This window comes from Esox lucius, chromosome 12 (assembly GCF_011004845.1).
Source record: "Esox lucius isolate fEsoLuc1 chromosome 12, fEsoLuc1.pri, whole genome shotgun sequence".
NCBI classification, from domain to species: domain Eukaryota; kingdom Metazoa; phylum Chordata; class Actinopteri; order Esociformes; family Esocidae; genus Esox; species Esox lucius.
Genome location: NC_047580.1, coordinates 29,185,943 through 29,211,428, shown reverse-complemented (window position 1 = coordinate 29,211,428; position 25,486 = coordinate 29,185,943). Strand labels below are relative to the sequence as shown.

At 43.7% G+C, this 25,486-nt stretch overlaps 1 protein-coding gene across 3 annotated transcripts in view; it reads left to right on the top strand.

Moving 5' to 3' along the window:
* The first annotated feature begins 2,408 nt into the window (after positions 1-2,408).
* The window catches only part of erbb3b (erb-b2 receptor tyrosine kinase 3b), a 29,994-nt gene continuing 6,916 nt past the window's right edge, over positions 2,409-25,486 (top strand). Inside the window, exons 1-20 of one of the 3 annotated variants that reach the window (XM_013136487.3) lie at positions 2,409-2,788; positions 7,665-7,804; positions 8,057-8,243; positions 9,014-9,148; positions 9,283-9,345; positions 9,602-9,720; positions 10,158-10,299; positions 10,539-10,652; positions 12,272-12,383; positions 13,733-13,806; positions 15,954-16,044; positions 18,500-18,508; positions 18,686-18,885; positions 19,277-19,409; positions 20,908-21,001; positions 23,487-23,644; positions 23,796-23,849; positions 24,201-24,342; positions 24,599-24,817; positions 25,204-25,389. In XM_013136487.3, the coding sequence (XP_012991941.2) occupies positions 2,710-2,788; positions 7,665-7,804; positions 8,057-8,243; positions 9,014-9,148; positions 9,283-9,345; positions 9,602-9,720; positions 10,158-10,299; positions 10,539-10,652; positions 12,272-12,383; positions 13,733-13,806; positions 15,954-16,044; positions 18,500-18,508; positions 18,686-18,885; positions 19,277-19,409; positions 20,908-21,001; positions 23,487-23,644; positions 23,796-23,849; positions 24,201-24,342; positions 24,599-24,817; positions 25,204-25,389 (2,451 nt within the window). In that variant the 5' untranslated portion in view covers positions 2,409-2,709. The remainder of the gene's footprint in view (positions 2,789-7,664; positions 7,805-8,056; positions 8,244-9,013; positions 9,149-9,282; positions 9,346-9,601; positions 9,721-10,157; positions 10,300-10,538; positions 10,653-12,271; positions 12,384-13,732; positions 13,807-15,953; positions 16,045-18,499; positions 18,509-18,685; positions 18,886-19,276; positions 19,410-20,907; positions 21,002-23,486; positions 23,645-23,795; positions 23,850-24,200; positions 24,343-24,598; positions 24,818-25,203; positions 25,390-25,486) is intronic. The other 2 variants (XM_020051964.2, XM_013136488.3) reach the window with 2 other exon arrangements.

Genomic DNA, 25,486 nt, shown 5'->3' with positions numbered 1-25,486 from the left:
TACTGTTCTCTGGGCTTATCGCCCCCCGGGGCCCCCCCCGGGGCCCCCTGCAGGCCGGCCACAATAGCAACCCCGGGGCCGGTGCCATAGCTGGGATTCTCTGCCGTAACCGGGACACCCCTCGCCCAGGGCACAGACACACTGGCAGCAGCCCCAAAGTCAATTCATCAATCTGTGGAAGGGAGTGGTGACCAGCCAGGCTGCAAAAGGCCATGCAGAGGACTCGGGACTGGAGCGCCCACCCACCAACTGGAGCACACTGCACCCACCCAGATCCCCCCCTGTACGCAGCCTGGGCCGAACCCACAGACGGAACAGACATCCATGGCCACCGGGAACGATGACGATCCCCTGGCGAGGAATGTGTTGTGTCATGGAGCCATCTTCCCTTCTGCTTGACACAATGGTCCGCAGTCTCAGGGCTGTTAAATCGGCAGTTAAAATAAATCCTTCTGGTTCCCTCAACATAAAAATTGTTTGTGGTTTTGCAAAATAAATAAAAGTGTTTTTGCTAGCTCCGACGTCCATGCATTACCATGTGGAAACCTTGACAGTCACCATCAAAAGGTCAAAATCAAAAGGAGTGAGAATGAACAGAAGGTGAATGCAGTATGCGAAGTCAGTGAGGGTGTGTGTGTTTGTGTGTGTGTAAGGGTTGTATCCGTGGAGGGGAAGTGCAAAGAGTCTCTGCAGTGCAGACAGTCTCTGTAAAGTGCTGGTCTGAACAGTTGCAGGATAGTGTAACATTTTTCATTTGACTCCTGGAAGCTAATTGATTAAAAGCTGTGGTATATGAGACTTTATACCACAGGTATCACAGTGACATTTGTACTTTTCTAATTGAGGGCAACATATTTGTATTTATTTTATAATAGCAATAATACATCTAGGGTCGTGGTACAGGTCATTGCCAAAATATCACGGCTAAGTGCTGAATGTGAAGAGTTGTATGTGGGAACTTCTCTTTGCTGTGGTATATTATTCATATACCACATCCCCTTGGGCTTGATTGCCTAAATGTATTACAGTGTTGTGAAGTTTTGTAAAATGCACCATTTTAATAGTAACAAAAGGATATACTTTGTACATGTCATTAAGTTGAAAGCTGAATGTGGACAACAAGGTAAATGTATTTCATCAAGGTTCAGCTGATGTGTTTTAGAGGATGTCAGGTGTGGATCAGAGGAAGCTCAAAGCCCTGGCCTTTGTCTCCCCCTGCCAAACGTTTTGTGTATGACATGTAATCGTAGAACAGCTCAATTAAGCGCTCAACTGCCAGGTTGTACCTCATTGTAAACAATGAATGAAATGTTGACACCAGGACGCCACTAGGTGGACCCATTACTCTAATTTAACTAATAATTTGGAAACATTTACACGCATCTTTTTTAATATAAGGCAACCATGTTTAAAAAATTGTCAAAACTCATCTGTAAATGCTGTAAAAGTGTCATATGAGTGATGTACTTGGCTAGATCTTTTACATCATTCAAATGCAACCATTTCTAGAAAACATTTGTACCTACCAAGTTTTGTCTGAGGGTGTGAGTAGATCTTGTCCTTTACACGCCTTTATTATGGAAACGGAAATAACAACACAATTGATTACAAATGTATAAAATAAACCTGCTGTTTATTTTCTGTAAAGCTAGCTGCTCTTTTCATAGTGGCACATGGAATGTTGGCTGTGTTGTGTGTTCTGTGTTCCAGCCGTTGAAATGTAGCATAGATTTAAGTTATGTGTTGGGATCAGAAGTCACTTGACTTTCTGACAATGATGCCATTGTGACAGCCTGCTCCATACGAATCAAAGCAGCACTGATTAACCAGTTGACAGGGCTCGAGGACAATACTGCTCTTCACTGCATGGAGACAGTACAACCACTCAGACCCTAAGATTGTCTGTCGATGACTGCAAGATATAGCACTGGTCCCATCTCCCAAATAACCTTAACTGGTTGAGAACATTGAACATTAGGATAATGTGAAAAACTATTGTCATCAAATAAGGGAGTGTATTGTTATTATACGTTTGAGACAGCATAAATATAAGAAATAATGCTTAACTTGTCATAATTCCCTAATCTAACAAGCTAGATTCGTATACTGATTCCATTTATTCTCGGACTTATACTATAACGACTATATTCAATATCTGTAATAGAAATTGGCTTCCCCCACACGATTGTGTTTATATAAATATCCTTTCAAAGAATCTGTTTAATTTAATATAACATTAGTTGTTGACAATTACCTTCAAGATATTTTCGAATTCTGAAGTAGTATAAAACAAAAGTAGAACAACACTGTGTATGTGAACGGCATCGGATTGGTAAACGATTTTGGCCAATCAAGTGAGCTGTCAGCTCTGGATCACCGCTGGAGAAGGAGCTCTAACAACTCGTTAATATCTGCCAAGCTGTGATTGACGCATCATATCAGAATTTATTCACAGCACATATTAACTGGAATTATTTTATCTGAGAATACTATTTTGGATGTTCGTTCATTACATTGAAAGGTAGAGTGATTGCGAAATTGAAACCTTGACATATGAAACTGGACAGTTTTGTTTTCTTAACATCATTTGCGAATTTATTTTGCCTTTTGAAAAGTTCTATAACGATTCGAGGATCTAACGGGGATTAAACCAACAGCTCTACTGTAACTCCTGGTCATGCTTATCATTGGACGGATTTGGACGTAATCATGGAAAATTGGCGGGGGTCTGTTCTGTGTATTCTAATTTTGTCAAGTTTATCGCTGACTTCGTCCCAAACACACGAAAGTAAGTGCATTTATAAATGGTGACGTTCCACTACAAATCAACTATTTCACCTTGCATCTCAAGCAGATCAACACAGTTTATATTTGTTTAACATTGGTATTTGTTCCATTTGTATTTGTATTACATTTGTATTTCCTCCTTTTGTATTTTTTCTGTTTGTATTTGTTCCATTTATAATTGTTACAGTATTATTTGTTTCATTTGTATATCCAGTTTATTCAAGGGAATGTGAATCTGTTAATGACACACATACGCACACACACACACACACACACACACGGCCCAAATGCAGAAACACACAGACACACTGTTCAAGATGTTTTTATTTCCACTTTGTTCAAACAGAAACCCTCCCTTTTATGGGTTTTCCTGTTCCACCTGAGAGAGACTGTCAGTCTCACTCCTGGTCTCCAAGATTACCGTAGAGGAATCACCTGTTCTCTGTGTCACAAGTGCCGAGCAGAGCAGCAGAGTAGAAAGGGGAGCAGCAGAGTAGAAAGGGGAGCAGCAGAGTAGAAAGGGGAGCAGCAGAGCAGGCATATCCGTGGGACGTAGGAATGCGGGGGACCCTGCCTCTGCACCCCATGATGGACGAGATTCTGTCCACACCCAATGTGTCCAGGTAGTCCGTTTTCTGTCGGTCGACGACATGCCTGTCGTTTCTTCTGTGCATGCTGGAGGTTGACGCGTGTCAGCGTGGCTGACGCAAACACGTCGGCCCCTGCGTTTGATATTCGTTTAATCCAGTCACCAAGGCAACCATGATCACCCCAAGCTCAAAGCCCCCTACTGCAGCCATGAGGGCAGGTAGACCACAGAACAGCTGAGTAGAACCGGGAGTGTTTAGGGCAGCAGATTACACCGCTGTAGTCGCCCTGGCAACTCAGCAGCTCCAGCTCTGTGAGTGCCTAGAACCTCAGTGTTCTCCAGCTGTTCCCAAAGGTGAAGCTTATGAAAACAGACATCACTAATGCAACATTTTAAACATACATGGAAGATGGAACCTTGAGTAGGACTTGATTGGCCATCAGGCATTCTGTGCAAATGCCATATGAGCATTTGGTCCATTTTTTAGTGTTAGGAGCAGAATAAAACAGGAACTGCCACCTTTGCACTAAATGATCATAACCTGTTTATCAATGGCCTGATGTAGGGACCTTGAATTAAAAAAAACGGGCCAGTCTGGAGGCCACATTGAAGAAAGTGGTCTTTTACAAATGCCAAGGCCTATTTCTGGTCCCAGTCTGCCACTGTGCACAAGTGTTTGCTTTCTGTTGTTCTTGTCCAGCATATACTTTCATCCACTCAAAAGACTGAAACCTCTGGTTGTTTTATTGGAACTCATGGGATGTTAGTGGGACAGAGAGACATTGAGTCAGTGGAGCAAGACAATAACCCCATTGTTTGAAGCCTATAAATAGGTAGCCTATATACCTGTTAACTGCCCCTGTACTGTTCAGGTAACAATTTCTCAATGATTAACCAAACCCCCTCTATATTGTTCTATTTTGTTTTTTATTCTTTTCCTTCTCTCTCCCTCTCCATTTCCCTTTTCCCGCCTCCCGGTCTCCTTCCTTCCAGCTCAGAGATCAGACAGTTCCTCTGTTCTTCTCCCAAAGGAGGAGATTTCGCTACACATAGCCACGCTGTAATCACTCTCTCTGATTGCAGTAATATGTCAGCCATTCAGCTGCCGCTGGCGATGTGCCTCACATACACAGGCCAATATCCTGTGTCTGGGGACACAAGTGACTGGGAGGCTGTTTCGTCTGCTGTAAACCACACCAGAGGTCAATTGGCCCATTCAAATGGATGGCTCTGGTGTTCTAGTGTTCAGTCTATTGCTTTGAGTGACAGTTGGCTGTTGTTTACTTCCACACATCTCGGACTTGGGCGTACGTTTGACGTTAGTTTGCTCGTTTAGCAGTTCATGTTGAAATTGAAGAAATTCTTTAGTAGACAGCAGATAATTTCAGTGGCGTACACATCAATGTTTTCAGTAAAGTATGAATGTGTGTGTGTGTGTGTCTATACATTTCTTCTTGCCTATCTTTCTCTACATGTGACCATGTCCACACCCATCTATGTATGTGTTTGCTGAGGGCTAAAACTGCCCTTTGAGCCAGATTCATTGTGTGCTGTGGCTGGATTAGGTGCTTTGTATTGTCCTTTACAACTTCCACTCCTCTCCTGGGCCAATATTTACCCAGGAGTACTACGTGTGAATGACAAAGATATAGATTACCCATAAGGTGTGTGTAAGTGGGGGCGGATGTGTGTGTGTGTGTGTGTGTGTGTGTGTGTGTGCGTACGCACGTGTGTGTTGATGTGCTAACGTGAATGTACGTGCATCACTTACCTCATAACTTCTTAAGAGGCATTTGTCAACATGCTATACTCCACATTTTGGTCATCCTCTGATACCTTTTATAAGCTCCACTCATAAAGCCGAGCTGGAGTTCAGATAAACTGATTAGGTGTTCTCATTCCATTGTTACCTACTAATTCAGTGGCAACAGATGAATGTAATGATTAATTTATTAATAAGGAAGGGCATTTTTATAGGTTCGTTGGGCTGAATAGCTATGGAATAGAACGGAAATTTACTGTAAAGCGAATGTGTTAGCCCTGCAGTTTTCCAGAGGTTCTCAACTAAAATTAAATGGGTATTGACCAAGTATAAATGTAGCTAATTCTCAGTGATTGCAGTTTTTATACAGATACACGCATAACAACATACGGGAATGTCATAAAATTCATTAGTTCATTCACTACAGACGTGGTAACTTAATTTGATCATCCTGTTATTGCAGGAATTTTCTTGCGCACCATGAAATTCAAATGTCAAGTAGAATTTTCCCTAAAAACAAACGTATTAAGTCCATAATTTGTCCTCCATGTCATTTAAATGTTCTGCTGCTGCATGGCTACTTTGCTGCTTTAGCAAAATGTTTGAAATGAACAAGCAGCAGCTACAGATCCACAGTGAATGTACACATTAATACATATGAAATGCACTTGAAATGTTACTGCTACAGAAGTGGCCAAATAGGCGTGTTGTGCATGTCTCCTTCCTGCCTTCCCATCTCCTCACCAGGCTGGGTCTCTCTTCTCACACATGGCCAATTGTCCCTCTGCCATGATCTTAGCATTGCGGGGCCCCTTGCTCACACACACACACACACACAGAAGCGCTATCTATCACTGCATCACTCTTACTGGGATTCTGACACTGACACACTGTCCACATTTATAGCTCAGGCCATTACAATGCTATTCTTTGTCGGGTAAGAGCCTGTTTCTTCCCCTTCATCTGCCCCAGGCTTGTTCCACTACATGGGGAGAGGTCATGGCCTTAGCCGCTTCAAACACCGCCTAAGACATGTCCACAGACATGGATTGAAACTCAGTTACAGACATTTCCAACGACATAACATGAAACACGGCTTCAGACATATCCAACGACATAACATGAAACACGGCTTCAGACATATCCAACGACATAACATGAAACACGGCTTCAGACATATCCAGCAACATAACATGAAACACGGCTTCAGACATATCCAACGACATAACATGAAACACGGCTTCAGACATATCCAGCAACATAACATGAAACACGGCTTCAGACATATCCAACGACATAACATGAAACACGGCTTCAGACATATCAACAGGCATAACATGAAACTCAGTTACAGACATATCCAACAACATAACATGAAACACGGCTTCAGACATATCAACAGGCATAACATGAAACTCAGTTACAGGCATATCCAACGACATAACATGAAACACGGCTTCAGACATATCAACAGGCATAACATGAAACTCAGTTACAGACATATCAACAGGCATAACATGAAACACGGCTTCAGACATATTCAGCGACATAACATGTAACACGGCTCCAGACATATCCAACAACATAACATGAAACACGGCTTCAGACATATCAACAAGCATAACATGAAACACAGTTACAGACATATCAACAGGCATAACATGAAACACGGCTTCAGACATATCCAGCGACATAACATGAAACACGGCTTCAGACATATCAACAGGCATAACATGAAACTCAGTTACAGACATATCCAACGACATAACATGAAACACGGCTTCAGACATATCCAACGACATAACATGAAACACAGCTTCAGACATATCAACAGGCATAACATGAAACTCAGTTACAGACATATCCAACAACATAACATGAAACACGGCTTCAGACATATCCAGCGACATAACATGAAACACGGCTTCAGACATATCAACAGGCATAACATGAAACTCAGTTACAGACATTTCCAACGACATAACATGAAACACGGCTTCAGACATACCCAGCGACATAACATGAAACACGGCTTCAGACATATCAACAGGCATAACATGACACTCAGTTACAGACATATCAACAGGCATAACATGAAAAACGGCTTCAGATATATCAACAGGCATAACATGAAACACGGCTTCAGACATATAAACCGGCATAACATGAAGCACGGCTTCAGTTATATCAACAGGCATAACATGAAACACAGCTTCAGATATATCAACAGGCATAACATGAAACACGGCTTCAGACATATCAGCAGGCATGATCATCAAACACAGCCAGAGACACAGCTTCAGAGGTCCATAGCCTTGTCTGAGGTCTGTAGCCTTGTCCGAGGTCTGTAGCCTTGTCTGAGGTCCGTAGCCTTGTCTGAGGTCCGTAGCCTTGTCTGAGGTCCGTAACCTTGTCTGAGGTCCGTAGCCTTGTCTGAGGTCCGTAACCTTGTCTGAGGTCCGTAGCCTTGTCTGAGGTCGGTAAGCTTGGCTGATGTTTCTTTTCCTGAATCTTTTTTTCTGTCAGTGGTGTGCCTTGGTACCAACAATGGCCTGACCTACACCCAATATGACATAGTAAAGAACCTCTACACAGGCTGTGAGATTGTCATGGGTAACCTGGAGATCACCTTTATAGAAAACTACGAGGACTTCTCCTTCCTAAGGGTGAGACACTGTGTTGTTCTACATTTTGTTCATGTTCCCCTGTTCTGGTTTCAGTTGTAGTTCTGGTTGTTGTTCTTGTTTTTTTCTTGAAGGCTACCTCAAGGTCTCAGACCATAGTCTAACTCCTGTGCCTCAAGGCAATCAGAAACCTTACAGTTTACAGTAGTCTGCAACCTGTCTGTCTGATCTGTACTGTTACGTACAGTAACAGAAGTCTGTAACCTGTCTGTAACTGTAACACTGTCTTCCCAGACTATTAGAGAGGTAACAGGTTATGTCCTTATCGCCGGAAACCACTTCACCCAACTGCCCCTGGAACAGCTGCGTGTGATCAGGGGCAACAGCCTGTATGAAGGACGGTTTGCCCTCTATGTGATACTCAACTTCCCCAAAGGGGGCTCCAATGGCCTGAAGTACCTGGGACTCACACATCTTACTGGTGAGAAAGGAGTAGAGGATGTGGGAAGGGATGAGGGAGGGGATGAGGGTCTAACCCTAAACCTACCCATGACGCAAACCCAAGTCCCAATCTCATTCTAGTACAGAAACTCTGGCCTGGCTTTACATGCCGCACTAATCTGTTTCCCCATGATCGGTCGCATGGATGTGGAAATATGGGACATCTGAGAAGAAGCTATGTCGTGTGGATTATGTGGGTGGCAGTATCCAGGAACCTGTTGTGGTTACTGTGAAATACACCACACCCTCTGTGCAGAGGTGTGTTTAATGTAGCGGGGATAGAGGGGTGAGCATGGGGTGAGGACCTGGGGAGGTAGGATACTGAGGGGATGTTGACTAATGACTGTATGTGTACATGCCAAAATGCCCCTCAATTTCCATAGTGCTCTGGTCAAAAGTAGTGTACTATATAGGGAATAGGGCGTCAGTTGGGACGGTGATATAGCATAAAAGTCGATCTTCCAGTATTCCTGACAACCAGGGTTTCAGTTTTAATGTTTGTTTGTCTCTTAAGTATCTTATATAAGCCCTCCTGCTTCTCAGAGACGAGCTGCTTCTCTTTACGTGCACCAACATGTCTGGCCTGTTGTTATATGTCAGAGGGAGTCAATCTGTCTCCCTGACGTTAAATTCTCTTTCTCTCAAATGCTGTCTCTATTCTCTCTCTCTCTCCATCTCCCTGCCTGCTCTCTCTCACTTCCAACTCTGTTTGCCCTCCCTCTCCCCTCCCCATCTCTTTCTCTTCTACAGAGATTCTGGAGGGGGGTGTCCTGATTTCCAATAACACTTCCCTGAGTTATGGTCCCTACGTGAACTGGGAAGATATTGTGAGAGACAAGAACAGGACCAAGGTTCCCATTGAAATAAAAGACAACAAGGAGAGAGGTCAGTATCTGTCCACAGCAGTATGCATCGGCTAGACCCTGATGAGAGGAGGGGGAAAAGTGCCCTTCGAGCTCCTCTGCCTCTTTACCCGGGTCAGTCATTGGCTTTGTTTGACCGCTGATGATGTTCTGCAGGGCCTTGCCAGCCGTCCTGTAACGACCTCTGCTGGGGCCCCGATAAAGAACACTGCCAGATCTGTGAGTCCTCTCTCCGCTCCACCTGCGTTGCCAACTCTTCAAAGCCCTGTCCGTCCTCTCTTCAACACTCACCACACATGCACGCTCGCTTAGTCTCGCCCTTCCATCCCTGTGTCAGCACGTCTCGCGCTCAGCCAATCAGACTGGCCCTGTCCGATCTTGCTCACCACCTTGTTCGCGTAGCCATCATTTATTGCATGATGCCATTGGCTCCACTGTCACTGACCTCCCTCCCCACTTCCTCCTTCCCGCCCAGTGACTAAGATGGTGTGTGCGCCCCAGTGCACCGGACGCTGTTTCGGGACGAGCCCCCGGGACTGTTGTCACGTTGAGTGTGCAGGGGGCTGCAACGGGCCGACGAATATGGACTGCTTTGTGAGTGGGCTTTTCTTTAACACATTTCTTTATCAGCCTTTTTGTTTTTAGTTCAACGGCGACTCCATTGGCGTTGGTGAATGAGTTCAGCGTGCTTCTTGGTTGACACAACGGTTCAGCGTGGTTCTTTGGTTGACACAACGGTTCAGTGTGGTTCTTTGGTTGACACAACGGTTCAGTGTGGTTCTTTGGTTGACACAACGGTTCAGTGTGCTTCTTGGTTGACACAACGGTTCAAATTAATTCTTGGTTGACACAACGGTTTAGTATGATTCTTGGTTGACACAATGGTTCAGTGTGTTTCTTTGTTGACACAACGGTTCAGTGTGACTCTTCGCTGAGACAGCAATTCCAGATTATTAATCAGTTCATGATTCATTTCAAATTGTATGCATGTTTGTGTGTGTGTGTGTGTGTGTGTGTTTGGACCTGTCCAGGCATGTGTTCACGTCAACGACTCAGGTTCCTGTGTGCTCCAGTGTCCCCATACTCGCATCTACAACAGGCACACATTCCAGATGGAAACCAACCCCAACGCCAAGTACCAGTATGGATCCATCTGTGTCTCCCACTGCCCTGGTGAGTGTGTGTGTGTGTGTGTGTGGGGGGGGGGGGGGGGGGGGGGGGGTTCGTGTCCTCCGTGTGTGTTGTGTGAGGGGTGCAATTGTTTTTCTATTCAAATAATATTATAATAGCAAAAATAGTCACCGTTGTCTTCAGTGCATCTGAATTAATTCCATTGTATAATATTTCTTAACACCCCCTCTTTCTTTCTCTCTCTCAATCACTTGTCTCTTCGCTTTTTCTCCCCCATGCAGTCAACTATCTGGTGGACGATGGCTCCTGTGTGAGTGTCTGTTCCCAAGGCAAGAAGGAGGTTGAGAGGGTTGGTTGGAAGCAGTGTGAGCCCTGTGGAGGTCTGTGCCCCAAAGGTAATCCATCATAACACACACTGTCCCATCATAACACACACTGTCCCAACACACTGTCCCATCATAACACACACTGTCCCAACACACTGTCCCAACACACTGTCCCATCATAACACACACTGTCCCATCATAACACACACTGTCCCAAAACACTGTCCCATCATAACACACACTGTCCCAACACACACTGTCCCAACACACTGTCCCATCATAACACACACTGACCCATCATAACACACACTGTCCCAACACACTGTCCCATCATAACACACACTGTCCCAACACACTGTCCCATCATAACACACAATGTCCCATCATAACACACACTGTCCCAACACGCTGTCCCATCATAACACACACTGTCCCAACACACTGTCCCATCATAACACACACTGTCCCATTATAACACACACTGTCCCATCATATCACACACTGTCCCAACACACTGTCCCATCATAACACACACTGTCCCAACACACTGTCCCATCATAACACACACTGTCCCATCATAACACACACTGTCCCAACACACTGTCCCATCATAACACACACTGTCCCAACACACTGTCCCATCATAACACACACTGTCCCATCATAACACACACTGTCCCATCATTACACACACTGTCCCAACACACTGTCCCATCATAACACACACTGTCCCATCATAACACACACTGTCCCAACACACTGTCCCATCATAACACACACTGTCCCAACACACTGTCCCATCATAACACACACTGTCTTAACACACTGTCCCATCATAACACACACTGTCCCAACACACTGACCCATCATAACACACACTGTCCCAACACACTGTTCCATCATAACACACATTGTCCCAATCACAAATCGTCCCAACACACTGTCCCATCATAACACACACTGTTCCATCATAACACACACTGTCCCAACACACTGTCCCATCATAACACACACTGTCCCAATCACAAATCGTCCCAACACACTGTCCCATCATAACACACTGCCCCATCATAACACACACTGTCCCATCATAACACACACTGTCCCAATCACAAATCGTCCCGACACACTGTCCCAACACACTGTCTCATCATAACACACACTGTCCCATCATAACACACACTGTCCCAACACACTGTTCCATCATAACACACACTGTCCCAACACACTGTCCCATCATAACACACACTGTCCCAATCACAAATCGTCCCAACACACTGTCCCATCATAACACACTGCCCCATCATAACACACACTGTCCCATCATAACACACACTGTCCCAATCACAAATCGTCCCAACACACTGTCCCAACACACTGTCTCATCATAACACACACTGTCCCATCATAACACACACTGTCCCAATCACAAATCGTCTGTACTTATCTCTCCTTGAATAGCTTTGATACTTTAATATATAGTCCTGTATCTATACTTTCAGAGGCTGGTGACTTATAGTTTCTGGACTAGGGTTGTCTGTGCAGGAATGGCCTGTAGTTATTTCTAGTTGTTTGCACTCTTTAATGAGTGGAACAGCTATCAAAGGCCTTCTTCATGCCCAAGTATGCATGAGATCTGTCACACAAATCAATTGATTGACTAACTGATTGATTGATATCCAATGTAGCCTGTAAGGGCACAGAACCAAACAAATGGGTCGACTCCGAAAACATCGACAGCTTCATCAACTGCACCAAAATACAAGGACACCTGCACTTTCTGCGCATTGGGATTGATGGGTAAGTGAGTTTTATCACACTGGCTGGGTTGTAGTTTAATTTACTATATAGCTCTGGGCATAATCAGTGTATGTGAAAATGTATCTGCTAGGTACATTCACACACACCCAGAACCTTACCTGGTGTGAAGGCACTGCTAGTGGTAGACAACATGTAGAGAGAGAACACACAGAATGCACTTTAAGTCCACATACATGTGGCCCGGTCGGTGTTGTTGCACGTGCTAGCCTCGTTTTCTTTGAGCGCGTTCAGGATTATCCTCCCCAGTGGCTTCGTGAGTCCGTTTCCATGTCGTCTGAAGGCAGTGATGCGTTCCCCAGGAGGCGGGTGGAGGTGTGATCTGCCTCTTTAATAGGGCTGTGTACACGGTCCATCGTTTCATCACGACGGATGAGGGGTTTCAGCGATCGATTACATCTGGAAATAACTTTTGTTTATGCTGGTGTGGTTCAAATCCTCTGTTTATGTTCAACGTCATTTCAATTTCACTTCTGTTATCTGATCAGCCAGTAGCCTATTGTTACGCTTTGGTGGACCCCGGTAATGTGAACTCCAGCCAGAACGACTGAGCTAAATGAATGAGGTGCAAAGTGAGGAGCGTAATGATTGAAGATAGGTTCCAGGTCAGGAGAGCAGAATACACACATTATAGTGACGTCCCTACACTAACTCCGATTCGAAGGACATTCCATCGCCCTTGGATTTATTGCACGGTTACAGTCAGAGGCGTTGCTAGGATCACAATACATTCGGGGCTTAGCGCACCCAGCCACCCCGCCCTGGACCGAAAGTACAGTTTTGAACGTACATGCGGAAAACACCCTAGCGGCCTACACGTCCACATTGTCATAATGCGCGAGCGGATTTATAGATGAATAGATCAGGGGATATTTTTTAATATCAATTTGAGATCCGGGGCTATTCATAAGAGAGCCGTGGCTATAGCCCCGGACGCCCAGGCCTAACGACGCAACTGGTTACAGCGATCAGCGCGGTACCGCTAAAAGACGGTTAATTCAGACACGGGGTTGGGAATGAAGTCACTCAGCCAGGATTCCCTGAAGCAGAAGATTGATCTAGGAGTTACTTTCAGCAGTAGCTCATACAGGTTCTTGCTAAATTAATGAATCGTTTAAAAGGAAAACACCTGGAAGGCCTTTCTTTCTGAACGCTTCCCCTTATTTTTTTGATTTCCAGTTACAGAGACACAGCTAAAAAATTGTTTTTGTCAGATTCCAAAGTCTGATAAAACACAGAAAAGGAACAGACATGTGGCATTCAAAGTCCTGCACCTGTGTTGGTGGGAGCGAATGGTACAGGTTCTTATCACTGCTCTGTGTGTGTTTCAGTGACGACTACAAAAAAATCCCCAAACTGGACCCTAAAAAGCTGGAGTTCTTCCGTTCTGTCCAGGAGATTACAGGTGTGTGTTTGTGAGAGAGTGTGTGTGTACATTGCTGGTCAGGGGCCTCTGGGCTACAGGCCTTTAGGGCATTATCAGAGACCCCAAATTTTATTACAGTTTTTTTCAACTTAAGGACAATTTTGAAAACAGGGCTCGGTTTTTCAAACCCCTTCACACAATTCAAACCCCTTAACACCACACCAAAGTAGCACAACACCTCAGATAATTTGCAAAATGGAACACTTTTGTCAAAACTATACAATGTCCTATAAGAACCTCCTTTTGTGGTCATAACGTAAACCCAAACATCATATGGTCTGATTCTGTTTGAATCAGTCAAACACTCCTGTGCTCAACCTAAAACACTTTTAGCATTTACACAGAGAAAGTGGAAAAATCAATTCACCAAAACCACATGACACCAATTGTGCAGACTAATGAAAATTATGTTTTGATTTTCATGTACTCAAGTCAGTCCATACTGAACATTTCAACAAAACATTAATTACACAACATTTTCCAGTTTTCATACAGTATTACTGAACATACCATTGTACTGTAAGCCTACAGTAATACTGTAACCAATGACATATCCATTTCAATACCGAAAAAATATATAACAATAACCTAAACATCTCTCCACCTAGCTGGTAAGAACGTGGGAAGAATCTTTCGGAGAGACAAATCCGCCCTTGTATGGATGCTGCTTCAATTTGATCCCATGCTTCCTCCATAGCTTTAAATGAGGGCCATCTAGACTCAGGGCCGGAGATCATGAACCTTCCACCGCCATGCTGAGAAGAACTAAATTGTGGGTGTTGATGAAACCAGTTTTGCACCAGAGCAGAACAATGGAAAGCAACATTTTTCCAGACAACAATGTATTGCATCTGGTCCCTTTGGTTTGCTGCTGTGATAATATTGTGTAATCGGTCTAAAAATGTCAGTGTTGTAAGGACCCAAGTTGGCATGGCGGTGGAGGACCCCATTCTGTGTAATGGCAGCGCAAAGGGTAATGTTACCCCCACGTTGCCCTGATACATTGACAATAGCCCTGTGGCCAATGATGTTTCTTCCCCTTTTCACTGTGGTCAGGTTAAATCCAGCCTCATCAATGTATATAAACTCATTCAGGACTTCCTCCACATCCATTTGCAAAACTCTGAAATACAGCAAAAGATCACATGGTGTAGATCAATTTACTGTAGGTCTGCTATACAGTAAAATTACATGTACAGTGAAAAGGTTGTGTGTGCAGTACACAATACTACAGTCAGTGAACAGAACGTACCACCACATATTCACACCGCAGGGCTTTCACCCTGTCTGAATGTCTTTCCCATTGCACTTTATACAGTTGTTTCATCAGAACTTGATGTTTTTTAAGGATACAGGCTATTGTTGACAGAGAGACCTGTTGGACATTATTGAAACTAGGGTGATCATTGACAATATGGCCTTGAAGTCTGATTGCATTATTGGCCTAAATGAGGTTTATGATCTCTCTCTCTCTCTCTTCCTTCCTGTGTGAATATGGGGCCCCTCCCTCCTTGGTGTTCAATCCTATGTTGGCCAAACAGAATACATGTAGCTTACTGTAAAATGATACAGGAATAGATACCAAAACTGTTGATATAATACAAGCAGTAAGCTATGGATTTTCTGTTGACAGAAGATAAGTTTCTCACCTGAGCTCTTGACGAAATGTCCAAACTATTGATGCCACCGTGTACCTATATATATATATATAGGTACATATATATATATATATATATACACACACACACAGTTGTGCTCCAAAGTTTGCATACCCTTGGAGAAGTGATAATATATGTACCATTTGTAAAGAAACCATGAGTGAGCAGGGGAAACATGTCTTTTCTTTCTTATGGGATTCATATTCAACTGTAGGTCAAAACAGAATGGCACAATCATAAAAGAAAAACATGGCAACGAAGAATAAAATTAACCGACCAGGGTATGCAAACCTATGAGCGCATCTGTATATATAGATAACATTAAAGAACCATTTTAAATTTGAGTTGGTTTGTCATTGAAGGATGTGTGCGTTGGAAATCATGCAAACTATACCCAGGGCTGGTGAGGGGATATTTCAAGAATAAAACCACTAAACTATGTTAGCTTGACTATTGTGTGACATCCAGGTATCCTAAGCGTCGAGGCGTGGGTGAAAGATCTGCCAGATTTGTCGGTGTTCTCCAATCTCACCACCATAAGAGGAAGATCTCTCCAAAAGTAAGGAGGTGTTTGAGTGTGTTTGTCTGTGTATGTATACGTGCTAGCATGTAGGAATCCGTGCTAGTATGTATGTATACGTGCTAGCATGTATGAATCCGTGCATGCTTATGTATGCATGTGTGGCTTTCAGGGAAGGACTTTTGTCATTTTAAGGGCAGGGTCACTTGTGCCTTACCTTAGATGTTAAATATAGGTCATTATTAACCATTTTCCAGTTGTAAATTGTTTCTGTGTGGCCTCACCTAAAACGTCAATTCGTTTTACTTAATGGCGCAATCTGTGTATTTTATCGCGCATGAGGACGACTAACTTATTTTCACATATGAATATGTCATCTTCACTTCAATACAATTGACAGACAAAGTTACCTGATATAACAAATGACACTGAAATATTATACTGATTGTACAAACCTTCATTCATCGAAAATCAACAGAAATGCAATTTGATAGTGTGGGAAAAGTAATGTTATCCCTAGATTCAATAGATAGTTGATGTTGTCGTCTTCAAACAAAACTCGATGTAACTGTTTCTTATAACTTTTGATCAGTCTCTCACACAAACCTGGGAGAAATGTTCTTTACAGTACTGTGACATATTTGAGGGCTTTTTTTTGCATGCGCTGCCTGCTTCTAGTTCCCCCACAGTGTTTTTTTTACTCTGCCATTCCATAGCATTTCTTCTTTTGAGCAATCCTGCTGTAGCTTTGCCTGTGTGTTTTGGATCATTGTCAGGTAGCAAGAATGATTTGATTCAGTTACAACCTTTTGAAAGATTGGTATCACATTCTCCTCAATAAATCTCTGGTACAGTATAACTGGTGACTCAATGATTGTCCCTAAGGCAGCAAGGAAGCTCCAAACCCAAATGCCACCACGTCCATGTTTTTGCGAAACCTGGTGTCTCTCGCGTTATAGCCAGACAACGGTATTGTTCCAGTCGTTTTTTTTACAGGTGTTTTCTGACAAACGTCAGTTGCGTTTTGATATTTTTCTTTGGAAGCAGACCTTCATCCTTTCTGACATCTCATATAGGCCATGTTTGTGCTGTCTCTTTCTGACAGTTGACTCTTTCTAAATTAATTGTGGCAAGAGAGACCTTTATATCTCTTGATTTTATCCTGGGGTTCTTAGAGACTTCAATGAGCATTTTTCGGTCGACCCTTAGGCTGAATTTGCTGGGACAACCCATCCTATGTAGATTTCCGTTTTCTAGATTTTCTCGAGTTCTAGGTGATCTGTCTAACAGCTAAGAATGTATTTCAAATTGCTTGGAAATGGCCATGTAACCTGTCCCAGACATGGGCATAGATAATCTTTCTTTTGAGGGCCTAAAATAGGTATTTTGATCTTGGCTTGATATGTCACCATAGACCCATATGGTAAAGACCAAATCAGATCAGGATTCTAGTTTTAGCCATTTAGAGATCAACCAAAATATCAACCAAATATAAGAAAAGACAAATTTACAGTTACTTTTTCGCATGGCTGTATTTAATATTGATTTAGATGGCACAATGATTCCCTATGCTATTCTGTGTTGGTTTTATCACGTAAACAGTAATTGAGCAAACTATGTAGAATGTTTTCAACTGGGTAATCAGGGATTTTGTTTGCCCTAATCTACAATTGTTGGTGAATATGCTTGAGGGGATAAACACTGACTCAGTGCAAGAGAGTGAAGAAGCAGCTTTCCATTTAACGGAAGCCAGTCCAGCTTCTGTTGACCAATGGAAAATCTGCATTTTCTGCTCCCCAAAAATCTTTGTTGAATATATTGTGAACACTTATTACACTATTACTACAGGAAAATTCTGGAAGGTTTCTGATATTCCTTTGCATCATTTCTACATTTCGCCTCTTACAATAATAATATTTTGAATGCCCAGTATAACAATAATGAAGATAACTTTAGTCAATGTTACATCAGTACCTGATGATTTAGGTCTCGTAGTCGTGGTCTCTAAGAGCCCATCAATGGAAAATAAACTCCCGATACATTTAAATACGTTACATTCAAAACTGTATTGTAAAATAGTCACTGTTGTAGTAGTTTGATGTGACTCTGCTGAGCGAAATAATAATACTCTTAACAATCACAGTGTGGATTGCATTCAGTCACAGTGTTATCTATATTAACCCAGAATATGGAATCTCTATTAACCAATAATATGAACAATTTGGTCGTTTCTTTTCAAAACCTACAGAAATGTTTGCAACTTGTAGATGGTGTATCCAATCTAGTAGGATATCTGACAAATCTCAGTATGTGTTTCTGTATAACCCACAAGTCATTTAATAATTTGTCTGCTTAATAATACCAAGAGCTGCTTTTTGTTTCAACAGCTTGTGTGGGAATCCCCATGTCATGCATGTCATCATCGTATGCCTCTGTTTGTCTCTCCTTGTTTCTCACCTGCTTGTCCCCTCTGCTCCCGATGTCCCTCTCACAGTTCAAAGAGGTATGGCCAGCGTCGTGTCTCCCTGTGCATGTCTCCCAAACCAAACAATAATATATTCGTTTTAATTTTGTGTCATTGAGTTTTGTTTTCCTTTCCGGTTTTCGGATGTCACCTTTGATTTGGAGCGTCGATTCTGTTTTCTCTGTTCTCAACTGTTTCTCCTGTCCTCTCCTTCAGACCGTTGTCTCTGATAGTCATAGGAACGTCCATCACCTCTCTGGGTCTGCGTTCCCTGAGAGAGATCAGTGATGGCAATGTGTTTGTCAGCAACAACGCCAACTTGTGTTATGTCAAGAAAATGGACTGGACGCCCCTGTTCAAAGGGCGCTCCGCAGTCCTCACTGACATTAAGAACAACAGGAACGAGACGGAGTGTGGTGAGCGAGACGCCTTTGATACTAGCTGAGATTTAAGTCAAATTCACCATTTATCTTAACTCTGAAGCAGGACCACCGGTAAAAGCGTAAATCATGATTAATTAATTTTCGAATTCAAAGAAAAAATAAGAGGGTTTTTAAATTAGAGATTAGAGAAGGGCTTCATTACCAGTATTTTGCAGTATTATTTTAAGTTGAAAAAAGTCTCACTATAATTATTACATATAGTATAAAAAGATCTTACAAATAAAAGCCAGGTGATTGGTTAATATCCTTGGCATATTGGCCATATATCCTTGCCACTTGTGCCTTATTGATTAATAATAATCTAACTGTATGTTAATAGCATGCTACCTTGTTTTGATGCACTGTATGTTGTTGTTGTTTTCAGTGGAGGAGGGCCATGTTTGTGATCCGCTGTGTTCAGATTATGGCTGTTGGGGCCCCAGACCTGACCAGTGTCTCTCCTGCAGGAACCACAGCCGAGGGTCAGCCTGTGTGGCTCACTGCAACTTCCACACAGGGTTAGTGAATTGGAGTCACAGACAGACAGACACACAGGGTTAGTGAATTAGATAGTCACAGACAGACAGACACACAGGGTTAGTGAATTGGAGTCACAGACAGACAGACACACAGGGTTAGTGAATTGGAGTCACAGACAGACAGACACACAGGGTTAGTGAATTGGAGTCACAGACAGACAGACACACAGGGTTAGTGAATTGGAGTCACAGACAGACAGACACACAGGGTTAGTGAATTGGAGTCACAGACAGACAGACACACAGGGTTAGTGAATTGGAATCACAGACAGACAGACACACAGGGTTAGTGAATTAGATAGTCACAGACAGACAGACAGACAGACAGACAGACAGACGTACAGGGTTAGTGAATTGGAATCACAGACAGACAGACACACAGGGTTAGTGAATTAGAGTCACAGACAGACAGACAGACAGACAGACAGACGTACAGGGTTAGTGAATTAGAGTCACAGACAGACAGACAGACAGACACACAGGGTTAGTGAATTAGAGTCACAGACAGACAGACAGACAGACAGACACACAGGGTTAGTGAATTAGAGTCACAGACAGACAGACAGACAGACACACAGGGTTAGTGAATTAGATAGTCACAGGCAGGGTTAGTGAATTAGAGTCAAAGAGAGACAGACACACATGGTTAGTGAATTAGAGAGACAGACAGGCCGGCAGACACACAGGGTTAGTGAATTAAACAGTCACAGACAGACAGTCAGACAGACATATACACAAGGTTAGTGGATTAGAGAGTCATAGACAGACAGACAGGGTTAGCGAATTAGAGAGGCAGGCAGGCAGACATGATTAGTGAATCAGAGAGGCAGGCAGGCAGACAGTGTGATTGTGTATGGGTGTGTGTTTGTGTACAGAATTTATTATCCTTTTGTGGGCTAAACATTCTGCGTGAGGGCAGTAAAACAAGGAAAATGTGACCATGTGAGGGGTATGTTTAGGGTAAAAGTTAGGGTTGGAGTTGGGTTAAGAATTAGGCTAAGAGATGGATCCATTTATTTGGGTGCTCTCGGTAGGGCTGTGTGTTTTATTTCGGGGGGGGGGGGGGGCTGAGGGGACAGCAGTGCAATTCTTTTAGGGGGATTTAAAAGTGGATGGGATTTCACAGCATTGAGGCTACTGCAGATCTCTATACACAGTAGCCCCTTAAAAACATTATGGGATGGATGAAAAAGCAGCCTATCCAAAAGATATCCTCCCTCGTGTTTTATCCTAAGCCTCCAGCCTTCCTTGAAAATGCACTGTTTCAGGTCAAATTTTACAAAAACTGATCAAATACACAAATGTTTGGACCCGTAAAGACCTCCACTTTGAATAACCTCCCGCACTGACAAATAATGAACTCTCCCATAGACTTATAGGTCCCATAGGTTAAAATATATGTTGAATGGGAGTGATGTCCTGGCGTTCCCAGCAGGATAGTTAAAGGCGTGTTTGTGCTTTCTTCCTCCAACACCAGCATGCCCAGGGAGTTTTCGGGCCCGAAGGGGGAGTGTGTCGCCTGCCACTCAGAGTGTCAACCACAGGAGGGAAGGAGCAGCTGCAGTGGACAGGTAACCTAACTCACTACTTCCTCTCAATTCGGCCCTACTTCTTCCCATCTTTCTCTCTCCCTCTCTCCATCACCCTCTCCCTCTCTCCATCACCCTCTCCCTCTCTCCATCACCCTCTCCCTCTCTCCATCACACTCTCCCCCTCGCCCTCACTCTTGGGCCCGCTTGCGTTTACGTTTTAGTCAGTTAGCCGACGCTCCAGAGCAACTCACGGCTAATGCGTGCATTTGAAGATGGTAGGGATTCTGGTGCTTTCTGCGACTGGGCAGAGACTCTTCTGTACTAGCCCCGAGCGGGGAAGCTGGTCCCACCGGAGGGACCACAAGGACATAGGAGGGATTCGGCTGGGCAGTTTGGGAGCTGCGTTCCGTAGGGGCGGGACTAGGAGCCAGCTATGGCGGAACGAAGATCCCAGGGAGGGATGTAGGTTTTGAGGATTGCCTGAAGGTAGGGTGGGGAAGCTGTCTTTGATGCTTTGTAGCCAAGCACCGCGGCCTTTTAGCAGATGCGAGATTCAACTGGAAGCCAGTGGAGCGTGTCGAGAAGTGAGTGACATTGGAGGCGTGTTGCATATTCTGCATGATTTGCAAAAAACAACTCAATAAAGTTTCAATAATTGCAATGAAAAACAACCTGGAACCTAATTAACTGGCAGACACACTGTATGCTGATGTGTAAAGACAGGAACAGTGCTGCACACAGAAACCGGTATCGATCTCAGTGGGAAGGGTTAGGGGGCGTGTTTTCATCGAGGGGCTCAGCTGAGGTCACTCAAAGACCTCAAGTTACACCTAAATTGCTGATCTGACTAGATAAATTAGGAAATACTGACAAATTTGTAATGTGTGATTGTGAACCGCCTCGCTCCCCCCAAATGTTGACAGTACATTTGTCCTTGCCTAGCTACTGTAGGTACTTAGCTACTGAGCTAGCTATGTTAGCGAGCTAAAGCTGTGTCGTCCGACACAGCTTGCTTAAAGGAGAGTTTCACCATAGCTCACCTACTTAATGTACTAATATTTACTATTACTAATATTAGCGATGATACATTTGTGTAATAAAAATACATCATCTCCTTAACGTAATCTAGACCAAGCTTGAGGACGAAGCTGCCTCCCCGTGAAGTTTGTCTTTTAAGTTGGATTTGTCCCTCATTTCCACTGAGCACAGCCCCTCGATGTCCATTCCCTGTGTTTGTCCCTGTTACCGTATCGAGAACAGATCTCTCGGTTTACCAGCCACAGACTTCAAAAGCTTTCCGCAGATCTCCATAGTTAATTCCCATACGCATGGTTTTCAATAAGCAAGTTTCAAATCAATTTCTGTTTTAACAGAAGTGATTAGCCATAACTAAAAGGACAAGGAATTAAATTTTACAGACTGCCAGCCACATATATTATTTGTTAGATTCTTTAGCTACCCAAAATAAGCAGCAATTATTTAATTAACGTATTAATTTGTCACTTTGATATTGATAACACTTTTTTTTTTTATCATCACGACAAGCCGCTGTGTTGTGTATTATGAAGTTAGTTAGTTACTTAGATTGAAATATGGTGAAATTTGGAGTGACTCTTCCTAGAAATCAGTTTGTTGATTTGCATCTTTCAAACAACTGTGCTCAGCAGCCGCTGACACAGAAATGCTTGTTCTTTGCACTCTGGTAAGGGGACACTGGAGTTGTGAACTGTGGTGGACTTTTCTTGGAGTGGACATGTCTTCATGTGGAAGGAGAGCAGCACCGTCTTAAGAAGGCTTAGCTTGAGGTGGTGGCCTGGCATGCCAGCAGATATGCCAGCCAGGCATTCAGAGAGATATGTGTTGCCCCATTGTTGTCAGTAGAAAAATATTTTTCCAATCTCCCTAGCAACTAGGACTTGCAGCTAACTTCACTTACACCATTAATGACAAGATGTGAACGTTTAAGACTTAGAACACTTTCTTTTCTTTTTTCAATGTTCTCATTTCTCACATCGTTAGAAGCATGACTGTGTAGCGTAATGTAGTAAAACAATCATTAATAACACATCTCAAGCTTTCTGCACTTGCTTAGTGAAGACTATATTTTCTGTGATATTTTTTGTTGCTTGTTATTCCTTTGTGTGGTGTTTCTTTTTTTTGCTTTGGGCTTGTCAGTATTCCTCTCTAATCTAATGACATTGTGTTTAAACTCTATAAACAGTGGTGATTCATTTAGGAGTCAAGCCACACACACCTTTCGACATCACATACTTTGCAGGTGACGTCACATACAGCAATATAATGGGAATAAGGCCAGGACATACAGAACAGGCTGGACTAGTTCCTTCTTCAGTTATAAGTGCACATGTTTTCAAATCCAAAGTGGTAGTGAATTGCCCATTTGGCATCACCTATCACACCAATATTATCTTTTACTTCTTGTTTTTTGCTGAACATCAAATCATTTCTTACACACAGAAAGTGTACAATATTTCTTTTTTTAACACCATTCCCCGTTTCTCAGGGATCTGATGAGTGTGTGGCGTGTGTCAGTCTGAGGGACGGCCCCCACTGCGTCCCGTCCTGCCCCAGCGGGGTGATTGGAGAAGGGAGGCAGTTTATCTTCAAATACCCCAACAAAGATGGCTACTGTCAGCCGTGCCATGTCAACTGCACACAGGGGTCAGTGTGTGGCTTTGTCTGTGTGTGTTTCTGTGTCTGTGACTTTGGGTTTGTGTGTGTGTGTGTGTGTGTGTGTGTGTGTGTGAGAGAGAGAGAAAACACGTGGCTCTGCACGTGTTCATGTGCTGTGACACTGTGGCTCTTGTTGCAGGTGTTCGGGTCCAGGGTTGAGTGACTGTATTGACAACACGAGACACTCCACTAGGTGAGAGACTCCCCCTGCTGGTGGTTATGTGAATACACACACACACACAAACACACCAACAGACTCACACACAGTTGTTTGTCTATTCTTGTGGGGACCAGAGACCTAAACCAAACCCAGAAATTAATGTTCTGTATTTCCTAGCCCTAAGCCAAACCCTTAATGTAACCTCAACCTCAATAACCTAAACATGAACCCTAAACCAAATCTACCCGTAACGAAAAACCCTACTTTGTAGGGTCCCCACATGAGCAAATAGACCTGGATCACACAAGCACACACACACACAGACACTCACACCCACCCGTCAGATACACATCAGACATTACGTGACTCGTTGTTCCCCCATAGCCCTCAGATAACAGGGATAGCTTTGGGAGTGCCGGCGGGCCTCATCATGGCCCTGGTGGTGTTTGTGTTGGGCTTGCTGTACCACCGCGGCCTGGCAATCCGCAGGAAGAGAGCCATGCGCAGGTATCTGGAGAGTGCTGAGGTGAGAAGACCGAAAATGATCCACTTATCGCAGACGTTTTGCTAATATCATTATCAGTAATAAAAACCCCTTTTCTGTAAGCCAGATGATTTATATTACTACTGGCTTGTGGTATATACAAAGCATGTACATATTTCGCTGCGATTCAAAGTCTAACGTTCTGGTAGAGATGAAGTCTGCAGAGTTCTTGGACGTGTTGAGCACATCCAAAAGACAGATCCAGACGTGCGTGTCTCTCTGTGTGTGTTGTCAAAAGAGCTTTGATCCCCTGGAGCCGGGAGAGAAAGGAGCCAAAGTTCACGCTCGGATCCTGAGGGCTCCGGAGCTGAAAAAGGTCAAGGCCCTGGGATCTGGAGCGTTTGGCTCCGTCCACAAAGGCGTCTGGATCCCTGAAGGAGACTCCGTAAAAATCCCTGTGGCCATCAAGACCATCCAGGATCGCACGGGCAGACAGACCTTCAATGAGATCACCGATGTAAGAATCGAACCCTGTTAAAGATGCTTTAACTCGAAACTCTCTTAGCATTTCCTCCACTAATATCGCAATCCGGTCCAACAACAACGGTGTAGATGTATGCTGCTGTACTGTGCACCATCTTAGAAACCTTGCTGTTGCAAACCTTCTGGGGATTGAATACTGAACAAAATACAAAAATATGATAATACACCATTTAGCCAGTGACTATTTTTATTTCTGGACGGGATCCAGTAAAGTCTTCAGTCACCAAATCTATTTGTGTAATCCAGGTAGGGTTACGTTTCTGGGCCTGGTCTTCAGCTCGGCCAGAGTCTCGTGACATGTTGGAGCGCCTGTCTGACCCACTGCCCCCCCACCCTCATTCTCTCTGTCCTCTTTCACAGCACATGTTGTCTATGGGTCGTCTGGACCACCCTTACATTGTCCGGTTGCTAGGTATCTGCCCCGGGGACAGCCTCCAGCTGGTCACCCAGTTCAGCGGCCAGGGCTCCTTACTGGACCACCTCAGGCAGCACAAACACAGCCTGGACCCCAAAAGACTCCTCAACTGGTGTGTGCAAATTGCCAAGGTATGGTCACACCGTAACTAAAGAGTAGAACTGTTCTAGGTTTCCCACACCTTTTCACCTCAATGTATCCAGAACCCCGCTCATTAAAAGGTTCTAC